The 17,342-nt window shown below is 42.5% G+C and overlaps 1 protein-coding gene across 6 annotated transcripts in view; it reads left to right on the top strand.

Annotated features, from left to right (window-relative positions):
* Nucleotides 1-13,565, top strand: part of grin2bb (glutamate receptor, ionotropic, N-methyl D-aspartate 2B, genome duplicate b) — a 115,555-nt gene extending 101,990 nt beyond the window's left edge. For 5 of the 6 annotated variants that reach the window (XM_039810448.1, XM_039810440.1, XM_039810458.1 and 2 more), the window contains exons 15-16: nt 3,989-4,227; nt 7,554-13,565. In XM_039810448.1, the coding sequence (XP_039666382.1) occupies nt 3,989-4,227; nt 7,554-9,941 (2,627 nt within the window). In that variant the 3' untranslated portion in view covers nt 9,942-13,565. The remainder of the gene's footprint in view (nt 1-3,988; nt 4,228-7,553) is intronic. The other variant, XM_039810488.1, reaches the window with a different exon arrangement.
* The last annotated feature ends 3,777 nt before the right edge of the window (nt 13,566-17,342 follow it).

The following is a 17,342-nucleotide window of genomic DNA, read 5'->3' on the forward strand; positions in this document are numbered from 1 at the left end:
GTTTTCAGCCCCAGCTGTTGTTGTGTGATTTGGGTAGTGACCGAAAGAAGATGGCAGGGTGTCTGGCGTCACTCAGAGAGAATGATGAGTTTAGTGATCCACGAGGACCTCTGTTTCGAGCTGCCAGTCTGTCATGATGAGAGGAACGGAATCTGTGATTCAGGTTTTACTTATATTGAAAATTCTCATTAAAAGAGCCTCTTCCTTAATTTTCCCAAAGCTTTATTCGTTATGTGACTAAAATTCCACATTAGATAATAACTAAACTGTTGCCATGACAACTGTGCAAACTCCATCTGATTTAATACAAAAGTAATCCCTCTAAATCATCACGTATGATCCACTAGAAGTGTGTGGTGGTTTCTGTATCTGCAAAGACCCTGCCCTCAGCCTGTATTTTCTCCTTTCTTCTTATATTTGAGTGCAGGATGTTTATGGGCGTCAGCAAAGAGCCTTTGGTGCCCCATGTGGGTGTGTAACAGCGTTCTCATTCGCAAAACAACCGCTTTGCCCCTGCATCTCAAACTGACACACAAGTTTAACTTTAGACGTTGTGGTTTTTTTTTTTTTTTTTTTTTTTTTTTTTTTTTTTTTTTGTTTTTTTTTTTTTTTGTTTTTTCCCCCCCACCCCCTATTTTTAAAAAATTTTTTTTTCCTCATGTGAATTGTTGCCTCTGGAGAGTACACCTACAGCAGCACTCCACCTCCAGAGATAGTATGTGCTCCATACTCCTCACCACCTGCCAGATCATACTATACATTGTACAGCATAATGACACACACACATACATGGTGGTCTTCCATGTGCAATCAATTTCCATCCCCGTTTGTGTGATGGATGATGGGCTCAGTGCATTCACCTCAGATCAGATCTTTAGGAGCCAAATTGACTCAGACCTCGACATACGCTGCTGAGTGATGTACACTAAAGTGCCAGTCTGTGCATGTGTACATGGGATGTGACTGTGTGTATGCTTGAGTCTGTGTGCCCCAAAGATCATACATGTCTGCACAAATTTACCAAATGGAAGTACAGTCTTATTGTTGTGTCGACTGTGTGCACGAGGCCATCACGTCAAACATTACCTCTCATTACTTCATGCAGACTATTCCGCTGTCAGCACTCATATGTTAGTCCAGGTTAAGAGATCAGGCTCTGAGAGAGATCTGTCACGTCCTGTTAGAGTACAGATATGAACATGATATAAGTCATATGTGCAGAGGGAAAGGATCAGCGACGGCCTACTAACACGAGTGCCACTTCATGTGAACAGATACAAAATCAGGAGGGAAATGGAATACATGTTGTTGGAGTAGGAGGAGGAGGAAAAGGGAGGAGGAGGGAGGGGGGAGGAGAGAGGAGGAAGAGAAGGAGGAAGGAGGAAGAGGAGGGATGAGGAGGGAGGAGAGAGATGGCAAAGATGATGGATAAGAATGGAGGGAGGATTATAATTATGATAATACAGATTTCAATTATATTATAGAGTCTGCTTATTGATCCAGATCTTAATCAATTCCTATAGTGATTCAAATTTGGCTCATATAGAGTCTATAGTGTGAATCCAGGAGAGCATTTATCCTGCCCTTATGTCATTGTCTGAAACATGCAGGCTGATAACAATCAATAGTGTCATCTGCTGTTAGGACACTGGTTCTAAATAGGAACCAATTTGCAGTTTATATCCCTGATCTAAAGATGTTAAAGGGATACTTTGATGATTTTCAAACAGCTTTGTATCATAACAATGTGGGTAGTATGTGGAAATGAACTATGGTGAACTTCCCTCAATCTTGCCAGTTTCGCTGGACCTAGGGCCTACTGCTCGAACTACAAATTGAAATATCGATAGAGAGAGAGAGAGAGAGAGAGAGAGCGCTGCCCCTCTCTCGGTGTCTCTCTCTCTCTCTCAAACGTAGACCGAACTCAGATTAAACTGTAAAACTTGGCAATCAATATTCTATTACTGTATTGCCTACTTCTCGCCTAAAATGTTTTCAGAAGCATACAATATAAGATTTTGTTAACAGGAAGTGGGTACCATACTGTTTCCTGTATTGCGAAAACGGAGGATAAAAAACTCAGGTGAAATGGTAAAACTAGACAGCGCTGATCACAAATAAACCAAGATTCTGTTTCTGCATTGCCTATTTCTTGCCTGGAATGTTTTCAGAAACATATTTTAGCTTACCATTTAACGGTTATACGAAATTGTTACCTGCTTACCACCTTGTAAGTATGGAGCTGGAGGTAGGAGGCAATAAGCTTAGCTATCTTAGCAGACTGGAAGCGTGGGGGAACAGTAGCCTGGCTCTACCCACAGTTCTAAAATACACATTTACCAGCACCTCTAAAGCTAATTAATTAACACATTGTATACCATTTGTTTAATCCATACACAAACAGAAATGTAAATATTTTGACGTGAGTATTTATTGGTGAACAACAACCATGTGACTCACTTGAGTCGTCACAGTGAGGTTGCCAGGTTTGGTACCCTTGTACAGAGACCTATACTAAAAGCTGTGTTCTACAACTGTATCTGACAACAGGCACTATAGCCAGAGACTGTGCTGCAGAGAGATAAAATGTTTGTCAAAAAATAGTTCCAGCACACAACTTCCCCTAATACTAAAAAATTGTTGGTTGTACATTTCTTTGTTTAAAGCTTTAGCTGTAGATGATTTACGTGATTTAAATACGTTACATGTTCATTAGTGAGCTTCAGAGGAGCTGTTGGCTTGACTTTTTAACCTTGGGCATAGCCAGGCTAGTTGTTTCCATCTGTTTCCAGTTTTTATGCTAAGCTAAGCTAATTGTCTCCTGCATCCCGCTCTGTAGTTAATGCACAGACAGGAGAGTGGTATCGATCTTCTCATTCAACTCAGAAAAAGAAAGTGAAAGACTGTATTTCGCAAAATGTTGAACTATTTTTTTCATGAACAAAACAAATTATATACTTTTCCCTTTCTTCGATATTTGATATTATTGCATTACATGTCATTTAGCTGACGCTTTTTATCCAAAGCAACTTACAACTGCTACATATGTCAGAGGCCACACGCCTCTCGAGCAACTATGGGTTAAGCGTCTTGCTCAGGGACACATTGGTTGGAATTGAACCCAGACCTCCCATGTGTCATATCCACTGCACCATCACCACCCTGATATGTTGTTGTCTGTTTGGTGCTCATCAGCATGATAGCAACTGATCATTGTAAGACTGCCACTTTACACTGCACTTTATTTTCTCTTACTGAGGTTAATTTAGGTAAAACAATTCTTAGTGAAAACTGGTTCACAGCTGCCTAGGATAAATACACACACAAACACACACACACACACACACACTCCCTCACTCACTCACTCACTCACTCACTCACTCACTCACTCACTCACTCACTCACTCACTCATTCACTCACTCACTCACTCACACACACAAACGTACACAAAACAGTGTTATGCAAGCATTGGAAAATATTTATATACCCCTTGATCTCACACAGACGCACACAAAAACAGGCCATTGGTGCAGATCAAACAAATCTCTCTGGACGTGTCCTTCCCCCCTTAGCATTTCCTCTGAGGATATGGAACTGAGGGGGACACATTTTAGGGCAGAAACGCTTGTCACATGACCACACACACTTCCTCCTTAAGGACTGTCAAGTCCCAGCAGGCAGTTTTTTTCCCACAACAAGGAAGGGATAGCCTTGCATAAGCAATCCTTAATGAGGATGATCCTCAAGGGGATGTTTAGTCAAAATAATGCAACATGACATTTGTTGCACGTACATGAGACCTGAGCTGTTTTTGGCATCAACTTTCCATCCAAAAAATGTGCCCTCTCTTTTTGTACTCACACTTACATGTTCAGACACCAATGGGCAAACTCATCCAAGTGCACAGGTCACACAAACATGCACACAAACATCAACATGAACACGTCTATTCAGTAACCTGTGTATATCTGTCTCTCCTTCCTCCAGGTGATATGGAGGAGTTTGAGGCCCTGTGGCTGACAGGCATCTGCCACAATGAGAAGAATGAGGTGATGAGCAGTCAGCTGGACGTAGACAACATGGCTGGGGTCTTCTACATGCTTGGGGCCGCCATGATTCTCTCATTAATCACCTTCATCTGTGAACACTGGTTCTACTGGCAGCTGCGCTTCTGCTTCATGGGCGTGTGCTCGGGACAGCCCGGGGCCACCTTCTCCATTAGCCGAGTGAGTGTGCTTGTGTTTTATTTTAGGTCTGACCTTTGTCCTCCTGACAGAAAGATCACAAGAGTGGTTGTATTCCAACCACTGGCTGTGGTTGAGGTGCATCGAGTCAGTCAGGGGGATATGATGACTCACCTGATTTAACCTGTGGCTTTTTTAGCCCAGGCGGGCGTCACTTTATTCTACTGCAATTCGACATTTTCAGTTTTTATAACACACTGTAAAATCAGGAGAGCAGAATATTACAATAGTGTAATGTCATTAGCAGTACAAATAAGAATTCATTAGACCCAGTCCAAAAACTGCTTTTATGTGAAAACAAAATCTAAAAAACAAAATCTATTTCATTAGAATTCTGAAGGTGTTGAATTTGAGCGCTCTTTACAGAACACTAACACAACTAACCAGTGAAATCTGTGAGGTTTTTGGTGTAACTGACTGCATGTATGGGCTTACAGCAGACTAACAACAAATAAATGTTAAAGTTGAACGTTTACTCAAAGTTTAAGGTCTACAGTAGACTGTAAGAATTAGGTCAATCTATTGGCAAAAATGGAATATAATATTGATACCATCTTCCATTAGTGTATAATCACCTGAAAATAAGAATTGTTGGATTTTCGTTATCTTAGAATGAGCTGTTTATATCTACATACGGAGCGGGTCCTCTTCCATGTTGCATCTCCATGTTTCTACAGTAGCCCAGAACGGACACACCAAACACTGGCTCTAGATAGGGCCATTCAGGTTTTCCCATCAGCCACCGTAGTTCTCCAACACACTTGGCACACAGGAGAAGTTTCAGTTCTTTGCAATCTGTAACCATCGCAAGATGCCACTAAATCCTACACACTGGCACTTTAAGGTGTCAGTATGCTCAAAACAAACAAATTCATAAAATGTGTCCTCTGACCACATTAAAAAGTGTGTTTATAGCTGTTGCGAACGGCCACACTCGAAGGCCGGATGAAGAGGCTAGTGATAGAGGGATGCAAGACATGATAATCATATGAATGTGGGCTATAAATGCATTTTTCCTCAAAGGCATTCCCTCATTTTCACGCATGGAGTTAGTAATAAGTAATGTGGCTAACAATGAAGAAGAAAAAAAAAAATCTAACCCTATTTTCCTAACTTTCTCACCTCCACACCTGGCCAATTGCTGCATCGCTGTCAGTTTTTGTTGATTTAGGAAAGTGCAAAAAAATTGTTGGAGAGATCAACCAACATCAGCATCATCACTGAAGCCTCAGTCTCTGACGGGATTAAAAAAGCCTGTAGTCTTTGAGAAAGGCCACTATTTATCACCGTAATGATAATGTAATGTTGTTGAAATAAAAGCTACTTACTATGCTGCACATCCTCAGCCGGTGACCTGAAGGTGTGTTTGTGGATGTCGAAGAGCTCATCTCAGCGTGGTTACGACTCTGCTCAGATGGGTCACTCAACAAGGTGTCTAAGTGTTATTGATGCAGGCTGTTTAGGTCCATATAAATAATCACTTGAGGTGTAATTCATTTGCATAATGTTACCTTTTAAGAAAAAAATGTAAGTGGGGGGTTGTTGTTGCATGCCAAATGTCTCACTTATTAGTTTCCTGAAAAAAGGACACCAGTGTTAATGTGTTTGGTGTTTGTAATTGTAATGTCATTTGGTTTACACCTACTTAGACTAACCTGAAAGAACTTAAAACACAGATCTGGCCTTGAGCACTTCAGAAACACACGGCCCACGGCCCTTTCTTTTCTTTTTTTGTTGAATTGTCAGAAATCTCCTTCTGTCTTTGTAGCTTCCAAAACTATTTTTATGCAAAACACAAGCACAGCTTTACGATTTACTCTGAGCTCTGACATGCTTGAGACTGAATTTACTTGTTGTACAACATCCCTTTTAGGTGCATACACGTTTCAAGAGGTGCTTCTACAGCCAGATATCTTTTATACGTTTCCATGCCTGGTTTAACACTCAAGTTGCGGCCAGGAAAGACAAAATATTAAAGAAAGTGCGTCATTCAAAAAACTGCATTTCATATAAAGTATATAGAAAGTGTAAGAATGGACAAGTGATGAGAGTACAAAGGGCTAATAAAATAGAGGAGGAAAAAGAGATCAGTTAGCGAGAGTCAATGATAAAGAATAAAACGGGTAGCAGGACAAAGGCAAAGTAAAAAGGAATAGACACAGCAGTGTGCCAGGAACCTCTGTTCTATTACCTTTCACAGCAGCTGTAGTAACTATAGATGTAGAGAGATAAAGACAGACAATCCCATTGGAGCGGCTGCCGCTCACCCGAGCGCCCGGAAACGGAGATAAAACAGACACAAAGAGAGAATGGAGGTATAAAAGAAAAGAGGGGTTGACAATCCAGATTCATGAATGTAGCTCGGTGACTGGGAAAGGGACTAAGAGACAGACAGAAACTGTTTCTGACAAGTTGACGCCTTTGAGGAATGCTGGCCCGCGTGCTGGCTGGTGGGTAGCGTGTCCTCGACCTTTCGGATTTGGCTGTCGCCTCGACCACAGATTCCCTCAGCCCCCATTTAACACGCTTGTTTGACTTCACTCGCAAAAGGCTTTCCCCTCTCTTGAAGATCCTGTTCTTACCCACAGACCAAAACAAACACACTGATGGATAACAACTTTTTAAATAGACGATTTACGTTGATGCATGTGTCTCTTGATATTAATAGAAAGTCAGAAAAACTTTTACAAAGGGATTCATTTCCTTGACAATGTTTTTCATGAAGGGAAAAAGAGTAGAACAATCACGAGGTAGAAAGTGAGTAACCAGTGTCAGATAAATTTAAACGACATTGATTAAACCTATTGATTTGTGGTCAAAACCATGAGCTTAGTGCACCCCGTGTGTTATCAATCAAGGCTTTGATCTGCTCCCTCAGTTCTCTGTGTCGGAGGTGGAGCAGCAGCTATGAGGGTCCATGCTGTTCCCCTGAGAAAAGTCATTTATGAACTCAGCTCCTGTTACTGTTTAATAGTGTGTAAACAAGAGGGTGGTCAGAGAGAACATGGCAATGCATTAACCTCTCTCTGCCTCTGTTTGCCCCTGTCTGTCTGTCTGTCTGTCTGTCTCTTTTTTTTTTTTTTTTTTTTTTTTCTCTCTGTGTTTATGTGTCTTCTGTTTGACTCCCTTCCTCTAACATGAAACCCCCTTTGGTTTTTGATTCCTTACTACTGCCACACATTTTACTGTTGTTTTCTTCTCACTTGGGCTACTACCTTACAACTCTCACTCTTATTCTTCTCCCCATGGCCTGTCTCACCCTCTCTTTCTCTCTCCACCTCCCTTTTCTTCAAATTTTCACACTCCAGGGTATCTACAGCTGCATCCACGGGGTACAAATTGAGGAAAACAAGTCAACCATAGACTCACCCTCGGCCACCATGAAGAAGAACATGAACAACACCCACTCCAACATACTCCGGTTGCTTCGCACTGCCAAGGACATGACTGCCGTCCCGGGCATTAACGGCTCTCCGCACGCTGCCCTGGAGTACAGCCACAGCGGCCGTGACTCGGCTATCTATGACATCCAGGAGCACCGGCGCAGCTTGGTGGGTCACCCTGCCGACTGTAAGTCAGCGCCACCCTACCTGCCAGAGGACAACATGTTCAGTGACTACATCAGCGAGGTGGAGAGGACTTTTGGCAACTTGCCCCTGAAGGACAACAACCTGTACCAGGACCATTACCTGCACCACCACCCGGCCTCGGCTCTGGGTATGTCCGGCCCCCCGCCTAATAGGCCGCGTAGCTTAGGCAGCACTAGCTCGTTGGAGGGGGGCATGTTCGATTGCGACAGTTTAGGGGGAGGGGTAGCGCCCATCTTCACCACCCAGCCCCGCCCCTCCATGACTCACAGGAATACCAATAAATTTGACCTGATTGCTGGCCACACCCCTGCGGATTCCACCCAAGGTGGGTTCAAGGGAAACAATGTGTACGGGAGGTTTTCTTTCAAAGGAGGCGCATCCAGCACGGGGCTCATCGGGGGTCATGACAGGTACTGTGGTGGGGGCGGGGGAGGCTCAGGGGGGGATGATGGGAACATTCGCTCGGATGTTTCGGATATCTCTACGCACACTGTCACCTACGGCAACCTGGAGGGCAACAACAAGCGGCGTAAGCAGTACAGGGACAGCCTGAAAAAGAGGCCAGCTTCGGCCAAGTGCAGACGGGAGCAGGACGAGATAGAGCTGAGCGGCCTCAGGAGGAGAGCCCACCACCACACCGTCCACCACCACTTCCCCCACGGGCCCCTGGCGCACCGCACGGTCTCACCTCCCCTGGAGCGGAAGAGGGGAGGAGGAGGGGGTAATTCTTCACCTTACATATTCCGCAAAGACAAAGAGAACCTGAGGGATTTCTATGCGGACCAGTTCTGCTCCAAGGAGGGCAAGGCCAAGTGGGAGCAAGAGGGTGGAAATGGAGGAAGTGGTGTGGGCGGTGGTAGTGGTGGTGGTATCTGTAAAAGCTTAGTACCTGTGGAAGACTTCCTGAAAGGTAAAGGCAAGAAGCCAGAGTGTAAAGGTGGGCTTGGCACAGTGTTGACAGGGCAGCAGGCCCACACCTGCTGGGATAAGGGGGTTTCTGGGCTAGGAGGGGGAGGCATAGCAGGGGGTGACTGGGATTGTCGTAACAGCCACAATGCGTGTCACCACGGAGGAGGCGGCGCTTGCCCAGCTAGCGGCGTTGGGGGTAGCACCAGTCGCCCCAGCTCCGCTAGCTGCAAACGCTGTGACTCCTGTAAGATCCCGCCAAGCAACCTTTACAACATCAGCGAGGATATGGTGTTCGCTGGAGTGAAGAGTAGCGTAGGACCCAGCCAAATGCAAACTCAGGCACAGCGCAGGAAGCTAGGGCCAGGTGGGAGGGTGTTACGGAGGCAACACTCGTATGACACATTTGTGGATCTGCAGAGGGAGGGGGCAGGACGCATGGGAGGGGCTGGCGGCGTTGGGGGGCAGTTTCCCCAGCCCCGAAGTGTGAGCTTGAAAGACAAAGACCGCTTCATGGAGGGCCCCAGCCCTTACGCACACATGTTTGAGAGGTATGCAGGTGAAAGGGAGTCTTCCATGTTTGGAGGAATAGGTGGGGATAGGGCGAAGGGCGGCTCCTCCTTCAGTGTGTTCCATGGAGGCGAAGGTGGGTTACATCAGCGGTCGGTGGGGGAGCGAGACCTGAGGGACAGAGATAGAGCTATGATGGGAGGTGGGGGCGGTGGTGGTGGTGGTGGTGGTAGCAGCAGAGGGGCCGGGACTTACTCCTTGTCTAAATCTCTCTACCCAGATAAGGTGAACCAGAACCCCTTCATCCCAACCTTCGGCGACGACCAGTGTCTATTACACGGCGCCAAACCGTACTACATCAAAAAGCCACAGACGCAGCAACAACAGCAGCAGCAGCAGCAACTTCTCAACAACAGCCGAGGAGGAGGGGACTTCCACAGCTCCATGGGAGCAGCTTCCTATTTGCCCGCGTCCGCCACTGCTGGGGTGATGTCCAATGTGGCCCCCAGGTTCCCCAAAGAGCTGTGTCTGGGCGGGGTGGGAGGGCCCATGGGGAACCACCACGGGGCCAGCAAGCTACTGCCAGTGGGCAGGGACACGTTAGGTTTGGGGCAGGGACAGAGACCCTTCAACGGTGCCAGCAATGGACACGTCTACGAAAAGCTCTCCAGCATTGAGTCAGACGTCTGAGGGGGAAGACGGAGGAAGAAAGAGAGGGAGGAGATGAAGTGGGTGAAGAAAAGAGGGAGCAAAACATACAGATGCTGATGACCTCTCTGTGTGAAGAGAATGCGGAGACACGATACTGTGTGTGTTGTTCTCACTCCTCTGAATGGAAAGAATTTGGACGATGCACAGAGGCCACTGCAGGCTAAGCTGTGAAGTCCGGCGGGAGACAAGTTTTTAATGAGAAGAGAGGATTCTGGTGCTGCTCCGACGCTCCGAAAGATCGGGAGGAAGGGAGGGGGGAAAAAAGTGAAATAAAATCTCCAGTCTCTGCTCTCTTCACATACTTATTGTCTTTCCTGCCCTCCTGCAGTTCCTTAACACCAAAACAAACATTTTGTTTAGCAATGGAAATACAATCATGAATGAGATATCGACGCTTCTGTTGAAGTAACAGGGTAAACTAATAATAATTGTATTGATAATGTTAATAATATTATTGAATATTATTCCAGTGTTTATTGATGATCGGTTGGGATTGTTTTTTCAATTTTATTGATTTAAATAGTTCATGTTACATATTTGTATGATGTTAATTCTTTCTTAGCCTACCAATATTACAGGAGACTGGTTGACCGGTCGTCAGATCTTTTTTGGGTTCCTGTAATATGGACTCTTCTTTGCTATTAATTCTTTTTTTTTTTTTTACTTTTCTTACTCTTGAGTGCTGTGAAGTGTATGTGAAAGGCATGACTTGCTGAGTACATTCTATGTACTTTTTTTTTTTTTGCAAAGAAGGTTTCTTTTTTTTAGCTGCAGAAGCAACATCATCATACTGATTTGCCGTTTCCTCTCCTTTTTTTCTGCTCGGCAGTACCAAATGGTGGCAGTCTCACATTTTGAGCTGGATGTGCCTTAAAGGATTAATACTGATTTTCTACACACACAATCACCTGCAAACAATTAGTCTAAGTGGTTTGAGATTAAGAATACAATACTGACAAAGTCTGATACGAGGGTAGAGTTTCATGAGCATAACAGACTTTTAGGCATTTAACAGATATTATGTTACACAGCAAAAATGTCTGCCATAGAGGAAGCTTAAATTCCTCCATAGATCCCCAAGAAAAAAAGGAACCAATAGCAGGATAACAAGGGTTAAAACCACAGTGCCATGATAAACAAACATTCCTGTCGTCCCCCCCCAAAAAAAAGTCAGCTATGACAGAGCCGTGCCCCTGTATGTAAAGAAATACCATTTAGAACTAAACTATAGAAGCAGCTTCTTGTGGTATTAACTCCACAATTATTCTAACTACAAGTCCTTGAAATCATTTATGAAGAAGTTGAACAAGCTTTATACCTCCTCAGACCTCACTGTTCATTACAGATGACCCAGGAACCAACTATCCATTAAATACATGTAAATCCCATTTAATGTCCGCTTGTTGCTCTCATCGTGTTTCATTGGGTCTGACTCAATTGGCTGTGACAGTTAATGCTGTTCAGGACAGGGACATAATGGACTCACAGAGTGAGGCCTCTGTTGCTGGGATGAGCAGCAGTAATGTTAATTATTTCATGATTACGGCGATACGCCCTGCCTGCTGTATTAGATGGTCACATTTGACTGATGTGCAGTGAACATTTTCACTCTGCTGATTTAAAGGACCACAGCAAGCTCTAGTACATAGTCTAGCCCAAATAATCTCTTTACTTAGTCTTGCAATTATTCATAAATTACATCTTTATATAGCATGTCATTTAATTTCATTATTTTTCTTAAAAAGACAAGTGTTTCTAGCTCACAAATGGTACAAACTAACTTGTTTGTTTGTTTGTGCTAACTGTATACTGAAGTGTTCCCCTGTGATTTAAAGGAATAGTTTGACATTTTACAATGTAATACAAGAGAATATTTTTGGGCCAGGTTATAGCAACAATTGCTAATTTCCACCTGTAGTCCCTGGGCAGGTTTGACAATTATAAAAATAACAATTTTAAAAGAAATTGAACAGGACTATAGATGACGTGGTGAACATAGTTATTAAAAACAAGCAGTCTAAGCAAAAAAAAAAACGGAGCGCCAACATCCCACTCACTCTCTCTCTCTCCCCTCTCCCCAGCACACACACTCAGACAGAAGCAGCAGCTTAGGCACATTTGAGTACAAAAAGCTAAAGCTCACTAATTAACATGTAATTATTCTTTTGGTAAATACAAAAACCGAAGTGTAAAAAATGGACATGTTGGAGAGTTACCCTACAGGACTTTTTTTGTTGTTACTGTAATGTTGCTATGCAACCAATCGGCCAAGAAGTAGGCGGGGCACATAACCTTCCACAAAACCACAATTTACAAACAGAATAAAACAAATGAGATATAAGGTGTGTCTTTTTATAATTTCTGGAAGGTGGCTATAGTTTCCTCTGGACAGGCTTGTTGTTTCCACCTGTTTCTGGTATTTGTGCTAAGTTAAACTAACTGGCTCTTGCTTCATATTTAACATACAGATGTTAAAGTGGTTTCGATCTTCTCATCTATTTCGCGTAATTCCCAAATGCCAAACTATTCCTTTAATCTATTTTCTTATACTCGGTACAAGAGAACCTGGATAATACAATCCCATTCATCATTACTCCCACCATGTTGCCCAAGATCAGTTTTTTTACCAAACAAAACATAAAGAATACTTTCTCTATGTACTGTAACCCCCCCATTGGATTATAATCTGTTTTATTATTATATTTTATTTATAAAGGTAACAACTTTCCCTTAAATCCTCAAGTATAATTTACAGCGACCTTATTAAATCTTATTATAAGACTTCTATTTTCCATTTCCAGTTATTTATTGTCACTTAAATCTGACATTTAGTAATTTTGCCAAACCAAATTTTGATACCTATAAGCACAAGCAGACTGAATGGGTCGAATATATTTAGTTTGTTGTACATCCCAGTCAAAAATTTGGAAGAGTTTTCTTCTCTTGGTTGACAAGTCAGTATGTATGATAGGGGATCTCTACTGTTTGTTTGTAAGGACTTGCATGAATACACTTTTATTTATTTCTGTTTTTAATCTTAACTTTTTGCCCAGAAAAAAATGGGTGTTTTTTATCAATATTTGGATTTTTTTCTTAATTTCATTGATGATCCATGTAGTGCTGTAGGTGTGTGTGTGTGTGTGTGTGTTTATTTTTGCAAGAGAAGACACCAATCTTAACAGTCTAAATTTCAGTTATGCTTTAATAAATATGGCTAAATTGATAAAAGATTTTACTAGGATAGAAAACATCTTTTTATTAATCTTCTACAAAGATCAATTTTCTTTCTGTGTAAATGCTTTTAAACAAGGTTGAGGTCTTGATTAATACATCCATCGTCACTGAAGAAGCCTTTTTTTTCCAATTCAACTACTTTTCCTATTATTTTCCTTTTGAATATCTCGTTTCATTATTTCTGTTATTGTATGTGCCTGAATCCATACGCTTGATTACCTCTGTGTGTGCTCATATGGGAGAGAGACAGTGTGTGTGTGAGAGATAACTGTTTATTGTACATGTACTATAAAACTGTATGTAAATACTTTACCTCATGCTCATGGACTTTTGATAAAAAAAAATAAAATAAACTGTACAAAAACACCAGAGAATAGATCTATTTGGGATAAATCTTTGATTCGTAGGTCCCCTTGCAAAATTGCTTTTGTAACGACTTCAGGCCAGGATATGTGTAATCATTTATTATTACACGGTGTGCACATTTAATGAGTCATGGTTTGTTGATGTTTTTTTTATTTTCTTGTTTGATTTGGTCAAAGACCAGCTAAGAAGGTTGTGTTCTCAAGGCACCATCATTAATTGGTACACAGAAAGCACAATAGATTATGTATTGCATTTTTACAGAGGTAGTCTCTTTTCTTTCCTCTTTAACTAATCTTCTGTTTTTGTTTTTGCCACAGAAGAATCAAACAACTCCACCCCTGAGCTGTACAGATTGTGAAAAATGTACATAGTACAAAATTCTAGTTCACCCTTGCATTTTTTGTATGGAGAGAAATTACTTGTGTGAAGAGAGTATTTCAAATTTGATTGAATATTTAGTAATATTGAAAATGAGATTAAACACAGTCAATGTGAAAATAAGTGCTGAGAAATATTATTCTTCTGTCTCTTTGGAATAAAAGTGTTGAGTATTAAAAAAAAGAAATCTCAAACGTATTTGTCTTCTTTGTATTTCATCATTCGTTGTATCCACAGGTTGGCAGCGAGCAACAGGACGTCTCATTTGGGTCCTATTTATATTTAAACATCAAATGTGCTGTGTACATGTTGTAACAGATCATATTATTATGTCCCGTACTGTCGGCCCACAGTGGAGCTGAGGTAAGGGCTGCGGCTGAGTGTCATCTTCTGCTCTTCCCCTTCCCTCTTTTGTTGTTTTTCATAAACAGGACTCTCATCATGTGAGATTAATGTTACTCGTGTTGAATAAGTGTTTTTTGTTGTAGACCAAAGAGAAACTAAATGGGGCTTGGGAATAAAAAGGTGGAGTGAGAGGCAGAAGAAGAAAAAACAAGAGATATTGAGGGAAGGAAGAAGTGATGCAAAGTGAACGAGCAGCAGAGATCAAAGCCCCCCAAAAAACCTCACTCCCCCTCACTCCTCAGACGCTCTCTTTACTCTGAAAGCCTTGTCCAGCAACAGGAGTTATTTAAAGAAACCTGCAGGTTTGAAAATGTACCGATGCCTTGTGTGCGTATAGATTTGGTGGGAGAATTTTAACATCTGTGGCCCTGGATGCTGAGGCGGTATATAATCCTTTAATCAGTTTTTATCTCCTGCTTCTTAAAAAATATTTTCTATTTTCTGTCTTTTCTTGCTTACTTGTTTTACTCCTTACACCAACCCAACAACCTCAGGATGCATTGCAACACATGTAACTACTTCTTGACAATTAACTGTTACCTAGCAACTGGCTCTTTTTCCAGAGATGGGGAGGGAGGTGTGGAAAGAGAGACAGAGAGAGAGAGAGATTTATACAGTATTCCCACAGCATCTTAACTGGATTGGATGCAACAATGCGTTGACAATACAATACCAAAATGGAAAGTACAGCCTGAGCTTAACGCCCACACATAGCAGTGTAGAGAGGAGAGAAGAAGAGACGGAGGGAGAGGAGGAGGAGGGGTGGTTGATGTACAGATTACAGTTTGGAGAAAAAATAGAGGGATGAAACCCATGCAGAGGGAAACAAAAGAGGAACTGACAAGCAGTGAGCGTGCAGATGCAGGTTGAAAATGAGAGAGTGAGAAACATGCTGCAGCATGTGGTGTGGATGACAAGTGGAGTTGTAGAAGAAGAGGAGAGAAACTGGTTGCTGTAGAAACACTTGGCAAAGTTTTAATGAAGGCATAAAGTTTGATGCCTGTGCCCACAAAACACACACACACACACACACACACACAAGATCATACGCAAACAAACAGTATAATAATGTTAGCAGATACTAGGCCCCCCCTGCTGGGCCCACGAGGACCGTTCTGACTTCAGCTGAGCAAAACACAAAAGATCATGCCTCCGTGAATCATTTGTAATGTCACATCTGGTTACAGCAGCAGGAGAGCACCAACACCCTGTGGCAACAACATGGCACCCTCCGGTTACTGTATGTAGCACAGGTACATTTCATTCATGACTGGAGTTTAAGTACAAAGCACGGTGGTGAGAGATGAGATGCTACCGGCAAATCAAATGTCAAGTTAAGGCATACATTAAGTGCTGTCTTTTAGTTTGTAGTGTGGTTCAAGCTTCAAAAACACTGGACGAGACTACATGCAGGAGTCGACTCACCGGCAGGTCAAAAAGTGGCAAAGCAGGGTTTTGAGTAGCCAAAGTTATATAGTTTGAGTAGCCAAAGTTATATAGTTATATAGATATATAGTTACAGAAATATTGCATGAAATAGTCCACCGTCTCTTCCCCTCTCTCTCTCTCTTTCTGTCTCTTACATGTGCCACGGCGCTCAGTCCATCTCTGTCCTTCTCCCTTCTGACAATTGTGTTACTCTAATGCATAAAGTTGGCGATTTGTGGGTCAGGTCGGGTTTGGGTGGTTGATTTTTAGGGTTGGGCGGTGCGGATTGGCTCACACACACTAGACGCCTACGATGTTGTGTTACACATCACGCCTCTTTTGTTCCCAGAATGATGGCATGCTGTCTAAAATCACACACTGGGGCGGCATTATGCCGTTTGGTTCAGTGTGAACTACGGCAGTCGGCCTTTGAGGAATCTCAGTGTGAAAGAGGCTTGTGATGATAACCCTGATGACGTCATTCAGGTTTGCAGTATGTTTTGTTTCGTGGTTTGTAGTTACTTTGGATGAACTGTTTGTACAGGCTGGGTAGTCGTCCTGACGAGTAACCCCAACTTCAGGCAAGAAATAGGTGGGGTGCCCCTTTAAGGGTGAATCCACTGTACATGCCTCTTGACATCTCCTGTCATGGAGACCCAAAGTGCAATATTAACTGAATAAACAGCACATAATGAAATAATCATATTAATTAATACAGGCAAAATATATAATATAACCATACAGTTGTGAAACAATAAAATTCTTACATATTTCTTTGTTTTATGTGGCTGTTTTCCCAAATGACCATTCATTTTATAAAGTCACGTTTCAATGGCTTAATACTTAATACTTATTTTTTCATGTGCCAATAAATGAAAAGCAAAAAAGCATCCCGTGATAACAACAGAACCATCTCCATGAGAAGTGGGCCACTCAATTCTGCTGAGGAACAACTGCTGTTTCCAATGTCAAGAATTAACTTTAAAGGGGCGCTACGCAGTTTTGGCCATTTCTTTGCTGTTTTCTCGCTTTTTGCTCGCAGGTTTCTCTATGCTCCCCCTAGAGCTTCGGAATAGATATTTGGCAGCTCCTATGTTTACTTGTGTCACACTCCACGCTCGGTCAGTCTGCCGTTTCCTCTTTCTCTGTTCCTCCGACAATGCTTTCCTTGCCTTTCCTTACCCTTCTTTGTTGCCGGCTCAGCCATGACGAAAGTGTGAAAAACTCCATCGCTAACTTGTTAGCCGGTTCCTGAATGGGCGTATGTGTGCAGTGCCGTGAAGCAATTTGTTACATCGCGAGACCTGATATCACGCAATACTTCCTGACGCTGAGGCGGCTCGCCAGCCGAAAGTTGTAAGGGTGGTTTTTCCACTCACAGGCACTAGGGGGAAGCGAGACAACCAACACTCAACCCGAAAAAAGTCATATAACCATTCCATTGACCACGAAGCTGTTCAGTTAAGGTAAATTAAGCTAAAAAAAACCTGCATATTTCCCCTTTAAAGCTAAAAAAAAAAACTTTCTGATCATGTTGCTGTGCAGAAATATCCACTGAAACGGATTAAA

Source organism: Perca fluviatilis, chromosome 1, assembly GCF_010015445.1.
Source record: "Perca fluviatilis chromosome 1, GENO_Pfluv_1.0, whole genome shotgun sequence".
Taxonomy (NCBI): domain Eukaryota; kingdom Metazoa; phylum Chordata; class Actinopteri; order Perciformes; family Percidae; genus Perca; species Perca fluviatilis.